Raw genomic sequence first — 14,797 nt, 5'->3', positions numbered from 1 at the left:
TCCAATTTCCTGGTAGAGGAGCTATCCTGATTCACAGATTTCAGCAGATAATGCTGAAAGAGCAAATTATGGCTGGTGATCCCAAATAGTTCTTACAGCAATTCCTTCTATCTACAAGTATGTTCCCTGGAACAAAGGATCTTCCAGTTAACAATTGACTTGAGAGGTGACCATGAACCAGAGTAAAAGCTGTTTTTAATGGTGATGTAAGTATGAAATCATTATCTAAACATTTTATTGTTAATCAGATTAATTGAAATTTTAGGGAATGTTGGCCAAATACATCATGACAAGGGAGTCCAAAGTTCTGTTTGATGTACAGCAAAAGCCATTACAATTTTCAGTGACTTGTGTTGGGGGAAGATAGAAGTGGGTACTCCTAAAAGGCAATGTGCAAGATTAAAGACTACTTTTTCTTAAGGCAGTTCATTATTTCACCAGGTATTTTTCAAGAAGCATGGCTTGGCAAATGTAAATAAAAATGTGACTTGCCTTTGGCTGTCTTGAGCAATCAGTAGGCAAAGTAACTTTTAGCCATTGTTTTCCTTGATTCTTGTAACAACTATGTACTGTTGGGTCTTGGTTTCTTTCAGGTGATTTAGATTTGAGTTCTGTGTAATGTTCAATACGTGGGTATGTTTGTCTTCATTCTGGGCAGTCAGACAGAATAAATATTCTTAACAGTTTAGAGTGAGTAGAAAAGAGCACTATATTTAGAGATCAGAAATTGTGGACTACTTTCCAGGAAGCTTAAAATTCAGCAAATAGAAGATCAAATTCTTAACCATTCAGTCTACAGCCTGTTGGATTATTTAATGGGTAGAATATTAACATAAAATATTACACAGTGCTGTGGATGAATTGTGCTGTTGGTCTTCATGCACAGTAGATAAGGAAGCCTTAAATTGTCCTCTACAAAGCTGTCCCCTCTAACCACACTTCGGTGTCTTGCAGTTTCAATTTTTGATTCCTACACAGATCACGTCATAATCCTATTGTGCAAAGAATTGTCAGAACAAAGGGATGTAAATATTGTACATTACTGAAAGGTTGGAATTGCCTGCTGATCATTAATGCTTTAAAGCTTGTGGTGTTGCAGTGTGCTATAGCTAGAGTGAATAGTGACAGGTAGGCTGTTCCTATGTACAGGATTTTTTTTTTTTTCAATTCTTGCTGTTCTAGTACTAGTGAAGCTCCACTGGTACTAGATACAGTTGGAATCTGAGAAAGTACTGATTGATAGATATGGTCCCAGGGTTAAGGTAACCTGTACATTGCTATTCTGTAGGGACTTCAGTTGTCTTAAATTTTTCACCATTTGGGCTGAAAGTTTTCAACTGTCTGCCTGAAAATAATTGAGGAAGTTAACGCAATCTTTGAGTACAGTCAGCAGTGGGAAGAATTGTGACCTCTCTTGAAAGTTCTAGCACTTTTAAACTTCAGCATGGGTGGCTAGTCATTTGACCAGATATTCTTTTCTGGGGATTAGTAGAAATGTCTCAATTTGGCTGAGTTATCAAGATTGATGTGAAAACTTGACTTAATAAATATCTCCCAACGTTGTAATGACACTTGTGTGGTTGCGAAATGAAGTACTCAAAGCTAGGAAATGCCAACTAAACTCTGCCACTTGTTATACATTGATACTCTATCTGACCATGTCATTTAAAGCTATCCATAGTACCCTTTCTGTTCCTTATGTAGTTCACATGATGGCATGAATAAATGAGAAATAGTTGGTGAATGAGAAACCCAAAGGGCAAAGATCTGCAAGATCCAATTTTTTTGAAGAGGTACAAATTCATAAACTTGAATTTACTTGACTCTATACTAGTAACTACATTTGAGGACAGTATACATTGTGTATTTATTTGTATTAGCATAGTGCAGGGGTCGGCAACCTTTCAGAAGTGGTGTGCCGAATCTTCATTTATTCACTCTAATTTAAGGTTTCGCATGCCAGTAATACATTTTAATGTTTTTAGAAGGTCTCTTTCTATAAGTCTATAATATATAACTAAACTATTGTATAAAGTAAATAAGGTTTTTAAAATGTTTAAGAAGCTTCATTTAAAATTAAACTTAAAATGCAGAGCCCCCCGGACCGGTGGCCAGGACCTGGGCAGTGTGAGTGCCACTGAAAATGAGCTTTCATGCCACCTTTGGCACACGTGCCATAGGTTGCCTACCCCTGGCATAGTGCCTAGCATGCTTCTCATTGACCAGGACCCCATTGTGCTAAGTATAGTACAAACACACACACAAAAATTCCTGTACCCAAGAGTTTACAGTCTAAGGGTATGTCTACACTGGCAAGTTTCTGCGCCACAAGTTATACCACTTTTATTAAAACGCTGGAATTAAACCACTGTTGCATGTCCACACTGTGCTCCTTATGACGCTGGAGCACATCCACATTAGCAGCTCTTGCAATGGCAAAGATAGCAGTGCATTGTGGTAGCTATCCTACTGTGCAACTAGCCTCAGGATGCTTTGGGAAGGGTTTTCAGTGCCTCATGGGGCCAGGCACAGTGTAACATGATGCAGGTTGCCCAATCGCATTGTTCCATGGGCATCCTACTACATTGCCTGCTGATTTTCAACTGGGGTGTGTGTGAGGGGGGAGAGTGACAGGGAGTTTGTGTGTATGGGGGCAGGGGGAGAGTGTCAGTATGCTGTCTTGTAAGTTTAGACAGTGGCAGGAAACAACCAGTCCTGGGGGAGGGAGAAACCTTGACATCAGTCCCTGCCTCCCTCCCTGGACTCTGCACAACTCTCCCTCTCCATCGCACCGATGCCTCTGTGTTCAACAGCATGAGTGTTCCACATTAATGGTTTGCTTTGTGTCCCGGAGAAGATCAGCACAGCACGCAACAGCTGTCAGAAATGGTGCTTTGAAAGGGGAGGGGTGCATGTCTCCAGGGCAGCAGAGTTCAAAACAATGAGCTGAACAGTCACTTGAGGCATTATGGGACAGCTCTGGAGGCCAATTACAGCATAGAGAGCAATCAAGTGTCTACACTGGCAACAGAGCTCTGGAGCCTCTGCGCAAATAGCCTTACGACTCTTGTTGAGGTGGTGTCACGGAGTCCCCGGCTGATGGCTTTGTGGGGAGCAGTTCCAGAGCAGTCAGGACTTTGGGGAGCCGCCTCTCCCTTGGAGCAGACTGTCTTCAGGGCAAGAAGCTCACATGGCTTCACCTTCCTGGGTCTGACCTTAGTGCATTCAACATATGCCCCTCCGTGCGCTTCCCACAGCAAGTCCGCCCAGGCAGGGTCCTGGGGAAGCCAGAAGGTCCTGCATGCACCACCACTTTGCAGTCAGACGTGACTCTTAGCCAGCCAGTAAAAGAGGTTTATTAGATGACAGGAACATGGTCTAAAACAGAGCTTGTAGGTACAGAGAACGGGACCCGTCAGCGAGGTCCATTCTGGGGCCCAATGAGCCAGACAACCCCGTCTGCCCTCACTTCCCGTCCCCAGCCAGCTCTAAACTGAAACCGCCCTCTAACCCCTCCTTCTCTGCTGAGTTCCTTTCCCGGGCCAGGAGGTCACCTGACCTCTTTGTTCTCCCACACCTTTAGCATCCCCTTGCAGGGGGGAAGGGCCCAGGCCATTATTTGCCAGGAGACCGTGTAGGCCAGAAACTGAGGCACCCACACAGTATTCAGAGGAAACATTAAGAACAGTCCCACTTCGTCACAGGTAGGTTTTTTGCAGCACTGCAACTGAGGAGTTTCTGCGCACGAAGTGGCTTGGCAGTGTGTACACATCTGCAGTTTGAGCGCAAAAAGCTGCTTTATGGTGCAGAAACTTGCCCGTGGTTTTCATCCTATTTACCATTGTGGGTCTCACATGGGGCTCTGTTATGTGGGCCACATCCACACAATATATATTAATACCTGGATGGCCTTGAGGTTATCACATGGGCCCTGGGTTGAGAACCTCTAGTCTAGGACAAGTAAAAGATAGATACAAACTTGGGAGTACAAGAAAACAGTGTTAAGTAAGCATGATAGACAGTGGTCTCAGCACGCCAGCAGCTGTAGTGAGGGAGGTATTGATCATGTATGTATAATATCAAATGATCATGTAACTAAAAACTATACATAAATGCAGATACAGAAATGGGCAGTTAAGATTGTGTGGCATTTTCTGACTTGTGTGCTTCATTTTATAGCCTTAATATACCAGCTAAATTAAGCAATGTTAGAGGAATGTTAGCTACATCTGTGTAGACTGATGGTTCTCAGCCAGGGGTTTGGTACCCCCGGGGGGGCCACATGCAGACTTCAGGGGGTCTGCCAAGCAGCACCGGAGTTAGACTCTCTGGGGCCCAGTGCAGAAAGCCAAAGCCCCCCCGCATGGGTCTTAAGCCCAGGGTTGAAGCTGAAGCCTGACCAATGTAGCTTTGCGGGGGCCCCTGTGGTGTGAGGCCCAGGCAGTTGCTCAGTTTGCTACTCCCTAATGCTGGCCCTGGCTTTTATATGCAGAAAAACAGTTGTGGCAAACCTGGGCAGTGGAGTTTCTATAGCATGTTGAGGGGGCCTCAGAAAGAAAACAGTTGAGACCTTCTGGTGTAGACTGAGAGGTTTCTTTTTTGCTCTGTGCACTGAGTTGATGACTGGTTATATGGTGATAGAATTCTGTAACCTCCATTTAAAAGACGAGCAGTCAAGACTAGCCCCAGCACCTGCTATCAGTAACTTGATTTATTAGCAAAACACATCAATATACAAGACGACTACTACATCTTTCAAATCTATAGTATTGCCAAAAGTGAACTGCACACAACTCTTTGAAGTCCCAAACACTCAAGGCTTTTTTTAAAAAAAAAAACATGGCTATTGTTAAATATAATTGGCACTTTAGCTTAACAGAACAGTTTGAGATCCTAAGAAATCTGACCTGAAGGCTTTTTGTGTGTGTGTGTGGTGTGAGCTCATTCACTGGCTTAAAAAACAACAACACAAGTGCCACAAACAAAAAATGAAAATAGTGGGTGTTTATGGCAGCTGCCATAAACAATGAGGAAGATAGCAGGGTGCAGCTCAGATTCCTCAGGGTCTCGAGGTGGTAATCTGACTCTCTAATTGAATTACAGTACTAACTATAGTTCAGTGTCTTTTAGAATCTTACCTGTGATTTGGAACACAGCGAACAAAAAAAACACTGCTTAAACAGTTAACCTAATTTTTTTTTTAATTTCCCCCCTCTCGGGGACAAAATTGAGTCCATTATAGTGGATGCATGCTTCCAAGAGGTAAGTAAAATTTGTCCAATTAAAGAGGGGTATCTGTGTTTAAGAGCTCATCAAAATTTAAATATAGGGTTTTCCTTATGCCCTAGTCCCACCAAGGTCTTTGAAAAAGGCTGGTATTCCATAATATGAGACTATTTGTTAGATGGCATAAGAATACTGTACAAGATACACATTTAGTGGGGCAGTCCAGCTAACCATTTAGGCCATGACTTACACCGACAAAAGTGGCAGTGTATTTATGTTGCTCAGGGGTGTGGAAAAAACTCACCCCTCTGAGTGACATAAGTTACACCAACAGAAGCACCAGTGAGGACAGCGCTGTGTTACCTGGAAAGTTGCTACTGCTGTTTGTGGAAGTGGTTTTATTATGTTGATGAGAGAGCTCTTTCCTGCTGTAAGCTCCCTAGTGTAGATGTGGCCTTTGACTGAATGACCTGCTATATTTCTGTGCCGGTGTAGGTTTGTCCCCTACTGTAAACTTTCTGTTAGTCTGATTTCTAAAACTCCAAAGCAATGGGGGTTATTTCTTTGGGAGACTCTTCTACAGCCAAAGGCACATCACTATCAGATTTCTTTAGATATGGTCACTATAGAAATATCTGAAATGTGATTCTTTTCTACATCCTTGGGGCTCTTATAAAGAGAGGTTATACCACTGTGACCCTACTGGTGCAGTTTCAGCAATACTGTGTCCACACTAAAGGGGTTGTATCTGTATAAAGGTTCTTATTCCAGTATTCACCTTCCTTCGTGGGAATAAGTTATACTAGTATAAGGCACCTTTGTACTGATGTAACTGCACCCAAAACCCCCCTCCCCCCACAACACACTCCCTGTCACACTCCACCCCACCCTACCCTCCAATTTGAAAAGCATGTTGCAGCCACTTGCATGCTGGGATAGCTACCACAATGCACTGCTCTCTGTGGCTGTTGCAAGAGCTGCTAATGTGGCCACGCCAGTGTGCTGTGATTGTGGACAGACTACAGCACTTTCCTGACTTGTGCTCTATGAAGGCCGGTTTAACTCAAAGCGCTCTACATCTGCAAGTGTAGCCATGCCGGCAGTGTACTCTACTGAAACATTACAGCAGCGTAGCTGCACTGGTGTAGTGCTTTGAGTGTAGACTTACCCTCACTCTTGGTGTCAAGTGGTTTGATAAGTATCCTGTGATGCACCCAAATGCCTTTGAACTTTTGTACACACAATCTAATGTTTTCTCTTGTATGGAAAGGCTAGTGAACGTTCAAATGTTGTTGCATATGAAGACGTTAATTGTTGTATTTTCAAACTGAGCTGAAAGCTTCATCTCAAATTGATCACTTAATTATTGTCTTCCACCAGTTATGATTTTAAGATAGTTCTCCTCTAAAGCACACTTGTGGGTGCTGTAAAAATAATTCTCCTTCCACTTAAATTTCACTACTTCAGACCAGCTACAGACAAATGTTATTACATATGGTCGTGACTGTAGCCAAAAAGGCTTGAGCCTTATGATTGCAGCAAGTTGAATTTGGATCTTTGATGTCAACTTGTTAGTGCTTAGACTGTAGTTAGCAAACTTGTCTTCTTTCTTTGTTGTGCTGCTTGCACTAAAGTAAGGGCTCCCAAAGCTTTCCCTTTCATGCATTTTGATGGACCAAATATGTGTAATGCCCCTTCTGTGTATATTAATGAATCCCAGGCCACTGGGCTGAATGTGGCAAAGCTTGAACATTGGAGGTGTAAAATGGGAAACAGAATTATTTTGTGGAGTGGCCTAAATTCTTGTGGCTATAAATCAAAGTAGCTGCTTACTGACATACAGGGCTATTATATCAATATTGCATCAGTGCCTAGGAACCCCAGTTATTGACACTGACCTCATTGTGCTAGGCACTGCATACACACCCACAAAAGATGATGTATGTAATATACAAGTTAGGTAGTACAGTAATAAAAAAAATAAACAAATTCACTCACATTTAAAATAACAATAAATGTATAACACCTGTAATAAACTCCTCCACTCCTGAAATCCTCCTCTTGCTAAAAGACTGAGGGGTGGGAAGATGAGTGGTATGTGCTTTGGAAGATTAGACTGTAGCTTCTGGCAGACGAAAGGTGGGGAACAAGTTCCAAAGCAGAATGCCCTGCTATCAGCAATCCCTAGCGTGTATCGTGGAAGTGCCAACTCGGCTGCCTCTGCTGATCTCAACAGTGGCAGTATTGCTGCAGGGAGGCAGGCAATCTCAAGTGAAATGAAGATCCAGCCACTCAAAGCTACTAATGTTCGTATCTGAAACTTCTGCATAGCCAATGCAGATCCCAGAGCACTGGTGTATGTCTACGATAGCCCTTGCACTGGTGACAGAAAAATGTGGGATACTGTCAGAGGACACTGAGCTGCCATATTCTACTCTAGTTTCCATTTAAATGGTCTCTGCTAATAGCAATCAATCTTGAGCTCATAAAATTGTGATTACTATGGCAAGTCCCAATTGAAGAGGTCTTCTCACTAGGTACAGATACGGGAAGAAGGGAACAAAATTCTATTGCGCTTGGCCACATCTATTATGTCGGCATCCAGGAGCAGCTCAAATTTTAACATGTCTAAGTTGAGCATCAGTGTTCCAAATGGCAGTCACAATCCCTCAGTTAGAGGTACCCATACATCTTGACTAGTTCCCCAGTCCAGTAACATTGGTCTTACACAATTTGAATGTGACTGGTATTTTATGCTTTTAACATAAAGTGGAGTAGTGGGCCTCTGTTCAAAGTCAAGCAAAAATCCTTCTATTTTAAGGGTAGTGGTTAGTCTAAATGCTGCAGCTGTTACAGTGTAAATACCATGGAGATTCTATGTTAACATAATGTAATGAGTGCCCTGTATGTAGATGAGCACCTATCGTTCTAGTCTTCAAAATAACCCTTTCAGGGCAGGATGCTGTATTTGCTCCCTTGCTCCTGCTCACATCCACTATAGAACAATAGTACATATCCTTCTGGAGCATACAAGCACACTGTGTACAATGAACAATTGCCTTTGATACACTACATTTCATTAGTCTAAAACTAACTTCCAAGAGACCACGTTGGCTCATTAGAGGGGCAGAGAGCATGCCAGGAACTTCCATTCAGTTTGGGAAAGGCTGTTAAAGTGCCACTTCACAAAATGATCACTCCATATCCTACCTCTCAGTCTTTAGAGAGAAAAGGAGGGTGAGATAATATCTCTTACTGTACCAATGTCAAGTCCTGAAGAAGAGCTCTGTGTGGCTCGAAAGCTTGTCTCTTACTGGACCAACTTCTGTTGGTGGAAAAAGACACTGCCTCACCCACCTTGTCACTCAACAAGAGTAGCCATAGTTAATGTAGTGGATGGAATTTCTTATGCCAGGAATGATGGGACAAAATTGAGCAAAGCAAAACTTTGACTGAATATCAAACCATCCTACCATTGATCTAATTTAACTGGAAGTGATCTCCTAAGGGAAGTTGTATGACACGTCTGTATCTAGCACAACATACTAGGAAAACGCACTGTATGTAATCTTGCTTTGACATGAAGAACTGCTTAGTACTCTTCCAGGTCTAGTTCCTGTTTTATTTGTGTTGTGAAATCATGATGCATCTTGATACTCCCAACCTTTGGATTTTTAGGCTATGTAGAGGATTGTGGAACTCTGTAGAACTGGCAGACTGGTTCAAGGGGTAATGATAGGCCTGTAGCTGTGATGGTGTGGAAGTTAGCAGAGATAGCTGTTGGCTTGTAGAAACCTTGCCTTTTCAGTTCTTGGTAATTCACTAAGTCCTCTCCACACATGTACTTTAACACCATGCTGCATGGTGAACTCTTATGAATCTCTGAACCTAAAAACCAGTGTCTAGAAGCAGTCAGTTTGGTGGACTAAAGGATTAAGGGAAACTCTAACTGCTTCATTCCAGCAGAAGGACACCATATGTCTTTCAGAAGGTATCAGATGCTTTTATGTCAGACAATGCCCAGTCAGTCCTGTTGTAACAGCAGTAAAGATTGTTTCTTCTAGTTTCTATACTGCTGATCTCCCTTAGATAGTATACACCTACCCTGATATAACGTGGTCCTCTGGAGACAAAAAATCTCACCGTTATAGGTGAGACCGCATTATATCAAACTTGCTTTGCCCCCCCTTCCTTGTTCCCTGTCCAACCCCTATCCACCCCCTGACAGGCACTCACTGGCAGCAGCGGGAAGTGGAGCAGCCTGGCCCCAGTGTGCTCCACTCCGCCAGCTCCCAGCCACGGTGCTCTGCTTCCAGCTGTTGGGGAGGATGGGGTAAGGACGCCCCCCGCACTCACCTGCGGCAGGAAGCGGAGCGACGTGGCCCCAGCCCACTCCGCTTTCCTTGCCCTGGCCCCAGCTGTGTCGCTGGAGGGTGGCTGGGGAAAGGTCCTGCACTCACCTGCGGTGGGAAGTGGAGTGCCATGGCTGGGAGCTGGTGGAGTAGAGCTGGCTGGGGCTGGGCTGCTCCGCTCCGCTTCTGCTGGTGAGTGCGGGAGGGATCTCTTCCCCCAAGCCCTCTCCCCCGAGCGACATGGCTGGGGCCGGGGCGAGGGAAGCAGAGCGGGCTGCTCTCAGCACCTCTAATCCCCCGGGCCACTCTGGGACTGCAGGGCCCCCAAAAGTACCCTCCCACAGCTCCTGCCCCCCCCGACCCTGAGCTTTATCGCATTGTATGCAAACCCGCTTTATATCGGGTCGTGTTATATCGGGGTAGAGGTGTAATATTAAAGTATGACACAACTTTTTTGTAGCTACTATCCTGAATTGTGATGGTCTCAGCTTGGTGTCAGACTGAATGAAAGGGACAACAAAACCCAGAATTCATCTGTTATGCTCGTTGTTTGCAGAGCATACTCTGCCTAGAATGGTCTGCAATTACCACCTATGTTGTGTGAAAGGAAAACCAACACAATGCATCGTTTGAGATCTTTTGGTGGTTGCATAAGGTACTCATGTGAGAGACAGGTGGGTTGGGTCAAGGGCAGGGGAAAAATGCAGAAGCCACGAGTCTGTTGCCTTTGTTAAATATAATGTAGGACACTATACTGAACTTGTTATGAAACTAATTAGCGAATATACCACTAGGATACAGTGTGGTCTAGTGCAGGGGTTCTCAAACTTCATTGCACTGCAACCCCTCCTCTGACAACAAATTTCTACACGACCCTAGGGGGGGACCGAAGCCTGAGCCCACTCAAGCCCTGCCACCCTGCGTGGGAGGGCCAACGCTTGAGCACCACTGTCCTGGGTGTGTGTGTGGGGGGGGTGTCAGTCGAAGCTCAAGGGCTTCAGCCTGAGGTGGGGCCCTGTAACCTTTCTTAATCCAAAATGTTGTGTGGTATCAATTCAGATACCTTACAGAAGTCTATATTTGGGGCATCTAGTAAAATGTTTTTAAACAATCCTCAGTTTTCACTCACTTTCCATTCCAATAGTAACTCAGGATGTCAAAAGTTTGCCAAACCATCAAAGAATTCTTGAACTGCCCTGTCTACTCTACCTTGTTTTCTCAGAAAGCCAATCCATTATACCATCCCTACAGGAAGACTCAGATCTTCGAGCATTCTAAGCAAGGCTTGTTTGTCTTCATTATAAGTGAAATCTTAAGCTGGGAAGGAGCCCCCTACTCTGCGGATATTATACAGTTCAGACATCTTGGGGAGAAAGGCATGAAGTGCATGTTCAGGTCTCTGGCCATATCAGTCTTAAAAAGCCCAGAATGACTTTCACTGGAGGCAAAACTCCCTTATTGGCTGCCTCTGGAACAGGTGTTGCTGCATTTAGGCATCAACTTTTGAGGATGTGCCAGAGGGCCCTGTGCTGGTTTTAGTGGAACTGTATCTTCTACTTCCTTCCCCTTCTACACCTCCCTTTGAGGGTCAAATGTTTAAATTTTTTAGATATTGCAGGTAACTCTTGTGCTATAGCTAGGCTGACTTTCCTTCTTCCCTGTGTGTTGAAGTCTAGTTTACAGTAAGGCTTCTGGAAGTAGAGAAACTGAGTGCCTAATAGAAGAAGATTGGTATGTATGCCCTTGGCATGTAGGGCTTGAGGGATCTGTGTGTCTTAATGCGACTGATACGTAAAGATTCTGTAACCACAAGGTCAGGTATGTGCTTTGCACAATGTGGTTCTGAATAAACTGGTAAGTTACAAATTGCTAGAATAGTATTGCTGGTTATAGTTTGCTATTAGCAGAACCTGGTGAAGGCATGTTATGCTTGTCTAAGTGTAATTTCCCAGTCTATGCCATAATTTTGAGTTTAAAACACATGGTCAGAAAACCAGTCTCTACATTTAGAGAGTGTTTTAAATAGAAAACTACAACATGGATGACCTGCAGGTAATTCTTTTCCTGGTTGTAACATAGCTAGTATTTCCAAGTTTTAAACTCCTGTGAATTTAAACTGATTACCATATGTAGTGGCTTAATGCTTATTATTTTAGGCTGAAAAATGACTGATTGCAATGGAGAGTTTAAGAACTATGCTATCAAATTCAAATGTTTGTTCAATTTTTTGCTTGTATTAATAGGTACAATGCAGGAACACGCGCTTATTACTGTCTCTTAACAGGTCATTTGATGCTTCATTCTATCATAATAAAGTTTCACGGTACAAAATTGTTCCTGAGTTCCCTGATACAATGTTATAATTTTCTGTTCTAGACTCAACTCCTTTATGCAGCCACACTTCCATATAGTAAGCCGATTAATATATTTTCAAGATAAAAATATGCAGGTAACTATGGAAATATCCACCCATAGAACTCTGAGAGAATAAACATCATTTGTAAAAATGTGTGCGCATGGATATTCACTTCTGAGTCGTCTTGGCCCTGCCACATGTTCTGATGGATATTGAAAATCATTTTACATTTCTCTTGGTAACATTATAAAAATTATTAAAGAATGAGCTTCCATGGCTGCTTCAGTGTTTACTACAGAAACAGTAGATTCATAAACATGGTGTGGTGATTGGATACCTCTTTGGATATGTCTACTCTGCATTGAAAAACCCACAGCTGGCCCAAGTCAGCCGACTCAGGCTTGGGACTCTAAAATTGCAGTGTATGCATTCCAGCTAGGCTGGAGCCTGGGCTCTGAGACCATGCAAGTAGAGAGGGGTTCATTCCATCAGCACACAGGATGGACTGTACTCTGGGAATTAATCAGGGTTGTGTAATGAAGGAGTCCATCCTGTGCACTGAATGAGGCAGGAGTCTGGGGGACTTGGGTTGGGGGAGGAGTATTTGATCATGTAATTAGTCTGTTAGAATCCATATACACAATGGAACTGAATTAAGGTGGACCAGGCATCAAGCATTTTTCAGCCTTAGGGTATGGCTACACTGGCGATTTGCAGCGCTGGAAAGCCTCCACCAGCGCTGCAATTAGTAAGTGGCCACACCTGCAGGGCACTTCCAGCGCTGCAACTCCCTGGCTGCAGCGCTGGCTGTACACCTCACTCAGCATGGGGAATAAGGATTCCAGCGCTGGTGCTGAAGCGCTGGTCATCAAGTGTGGCCACACACCAGCGCTGTGATTGGCCTCCAGGGTATAAGGTGTATCCCAGAATGCTTTTATAAATTACTCTCTTTGTTTTGTTATGCAGCCTCTCTTTGTTTTGATCGGAGCTTGGTTGCTTATCTAAAAAACACAGAGCTCCTGTTTGCTGTGATCATCTGTACCTGGCTGTAAACAATCAAATGAGAGGCAGGGAGGGAGTGAAACAGCGGGGAGTCGTGTTGGCTGCAGGCTGTTTGCAATTAAGAGTTAAGACTAAGGGGTCGGAAATATGTTCTGATTTTTCAATGCAGGAAGCTAAACACACAGTGTTGGCTCCAAAAATCCCCTCTCTCTTTCCCCCACTCCCTGTCACACTAGACCCTACTCCACCCCCCTCTTTTGAAAAGCACGTTGCAGCCACTTTGAACGCTGGGATAGCTGCCCATAATGCATCACTCTCAACAGCGCTGCAAATACTGCAAATGTGGCCACACACCAGCGCTGGTAGCTGTGAGTGTGGCCACACACCAGCACTGGCCCTGCACAGCTGGATGACCAGCGCTGCAAACCGTAAGTGTAGCCATACCCTTTGAGTGCTTGACTTTACTACCTTAACATTCTGACTGTGGTTTAATCGCTGTAAATGCATACACCTTTTGTCCTCTATCATGCTCTAGATAGCAAAACAATACCAAACTTTATCATGAATCCATAACTTGGTTTTAATCTTCTGCCTTTTTCCTTGTGAAGCACTTAATTAATTTGTGCCTTGGCAACAAAAACTTGACATCTGAATAAACTAAACGAAGTTTGAACTAATAGCTTGTCTTTTTGCCATAAGGATGCATTTGTATCTGCCAGCTGTGACATGTTTGTAAAGGCACCACTTCATGTTAAGCAACACCAGGTGTTAATTTCTTGGCAGAAGAAAATTACAGAAGGCTAGTCATAAACTTTCTGAATCTCTGATCTGCTATCTGAACCTGTATTTGTACAATGTCTTTGTATAAGAGAAATAGTGACGGGTGAGTTGTAATGGTTAAGCTCTGTATTCAGATGGAAGCAGGGATTTTTCTAGTGCACTTTCAGCTGTGAAAGAGCTCTGGGCAAAAGTAGGTGGTAGGTTCAAAATCTATTATGAAAATGACATCTCTGTTCCTAGTTCAATAAAATAGCTTTGTGTAAATGCTAGCATCTGTTTAAAAGCTGCCTCATTACTTTGCTAGTGTTAAGGATTTGTCTAAGGTATCTTCTGAATTCAACTTGTTCTTAATTTCCCACCAGCGCTTCTATGGTGCAGCTCTGTGGGTGGTAGCAATTTGAGCACTCTAGCTCATACAGAGTCCTGAAGACCTTTTTAACAATGTCATCTAGACCTGCTCTAAGCAGAACTAGATGACATGGTGGTTAAAATGTTGTATGATCTGCACTAGCAACATCAGCAAGCCTGTGGGTAACAATTAATACTTTGAAAGAACTCAAAGCGATACTGGAGCTTCCATTTAAAATTTTAAAAAAGGACTACATACGTAATCCTTATGGCTGTGAAGGTAATGCAGTGTTTTCTTCCAAAGTCTGTTTTTGTGGGAAGATGCATAGTAATACAAAAATTAATTCATTCTGGCTAGGAAGCTAATTCCTTAGGCTAGTATGTTTTGGATAAGCTTTCCTAACCCAATTCTTGATATGTACTGTAACTTTCATCCATAGATCTCAAAGCACTCTATTAATTGAAATGGATTAAAAGGGCTAACAGTGTTAACATAACCCAATCTCTGTTTAATATTAAACAGTGTTCAGCGAGGTCCAGGGATTGTTATACAGATACCTAAGCCTGGCACCATGGCACAAACACCATTAAAAATCTTTTTAACCTTTTTACTAAAAATACAGAAAAGAAGGAAAAGCTGTTTAAAGCATTTGAAATATAAATTATGAAATACGGCTTTCATTTTAGCAACATCCCCTTCTACCTTTTCCCTTTAGCTGGAAACCATCTTTAG

General features: G+C 43.2%; 1 protein-coding gene across 4 annotated transcripts in view; it reads left to right on the top strand.

Moving 5' to 3' along the window:
• UBE2R2 (ubiquitin conjugating enzyme E2 R2) overlaps window positions 1-14,797 on the top strand; it is a 102,030-nt gene that overhangs the window by 14,305 nt on the left and 72,928 nt on the right. Inside the window, exon 1 of one of the 4 annotated variants that reach the window (XM_045020729.1) lies at window positions 11,955-12,027. The exons of the other annotated variants lie outside the window; for them this stretch is intronic. Coding sequence (XP_044876664.1) covers window positions 11,968-12,027 — 60 coding nt within the window. The 5' untranslated portion in view covers window positions 11,955-11,967. Of the gene's footprint in view, window positions 1-11,954; window positions 12,028-14,797 lie in introns of those variants that run through there. 4 annotated transcript variants of the gene reach the window in all.

Source organism: Mauremys mutica, chromosome 6, assembly GCF_020497125.1.
Source record: "Mauremys mutica isolate MM-2020 ecotype Southern chromosome 6, ASM2049712v1, whole genome shotgun sequence".
NCBI classification, from domain to species: Eukaryota; Metazoa; Chordata; order Testudines; family Geoemydidae; genus Mauremys; species Mauremys mutica.
Note: the sequence above shows the minus strand (reverse complement) of the source record. Positions and strands in the feature narration are given on the sequence as shown.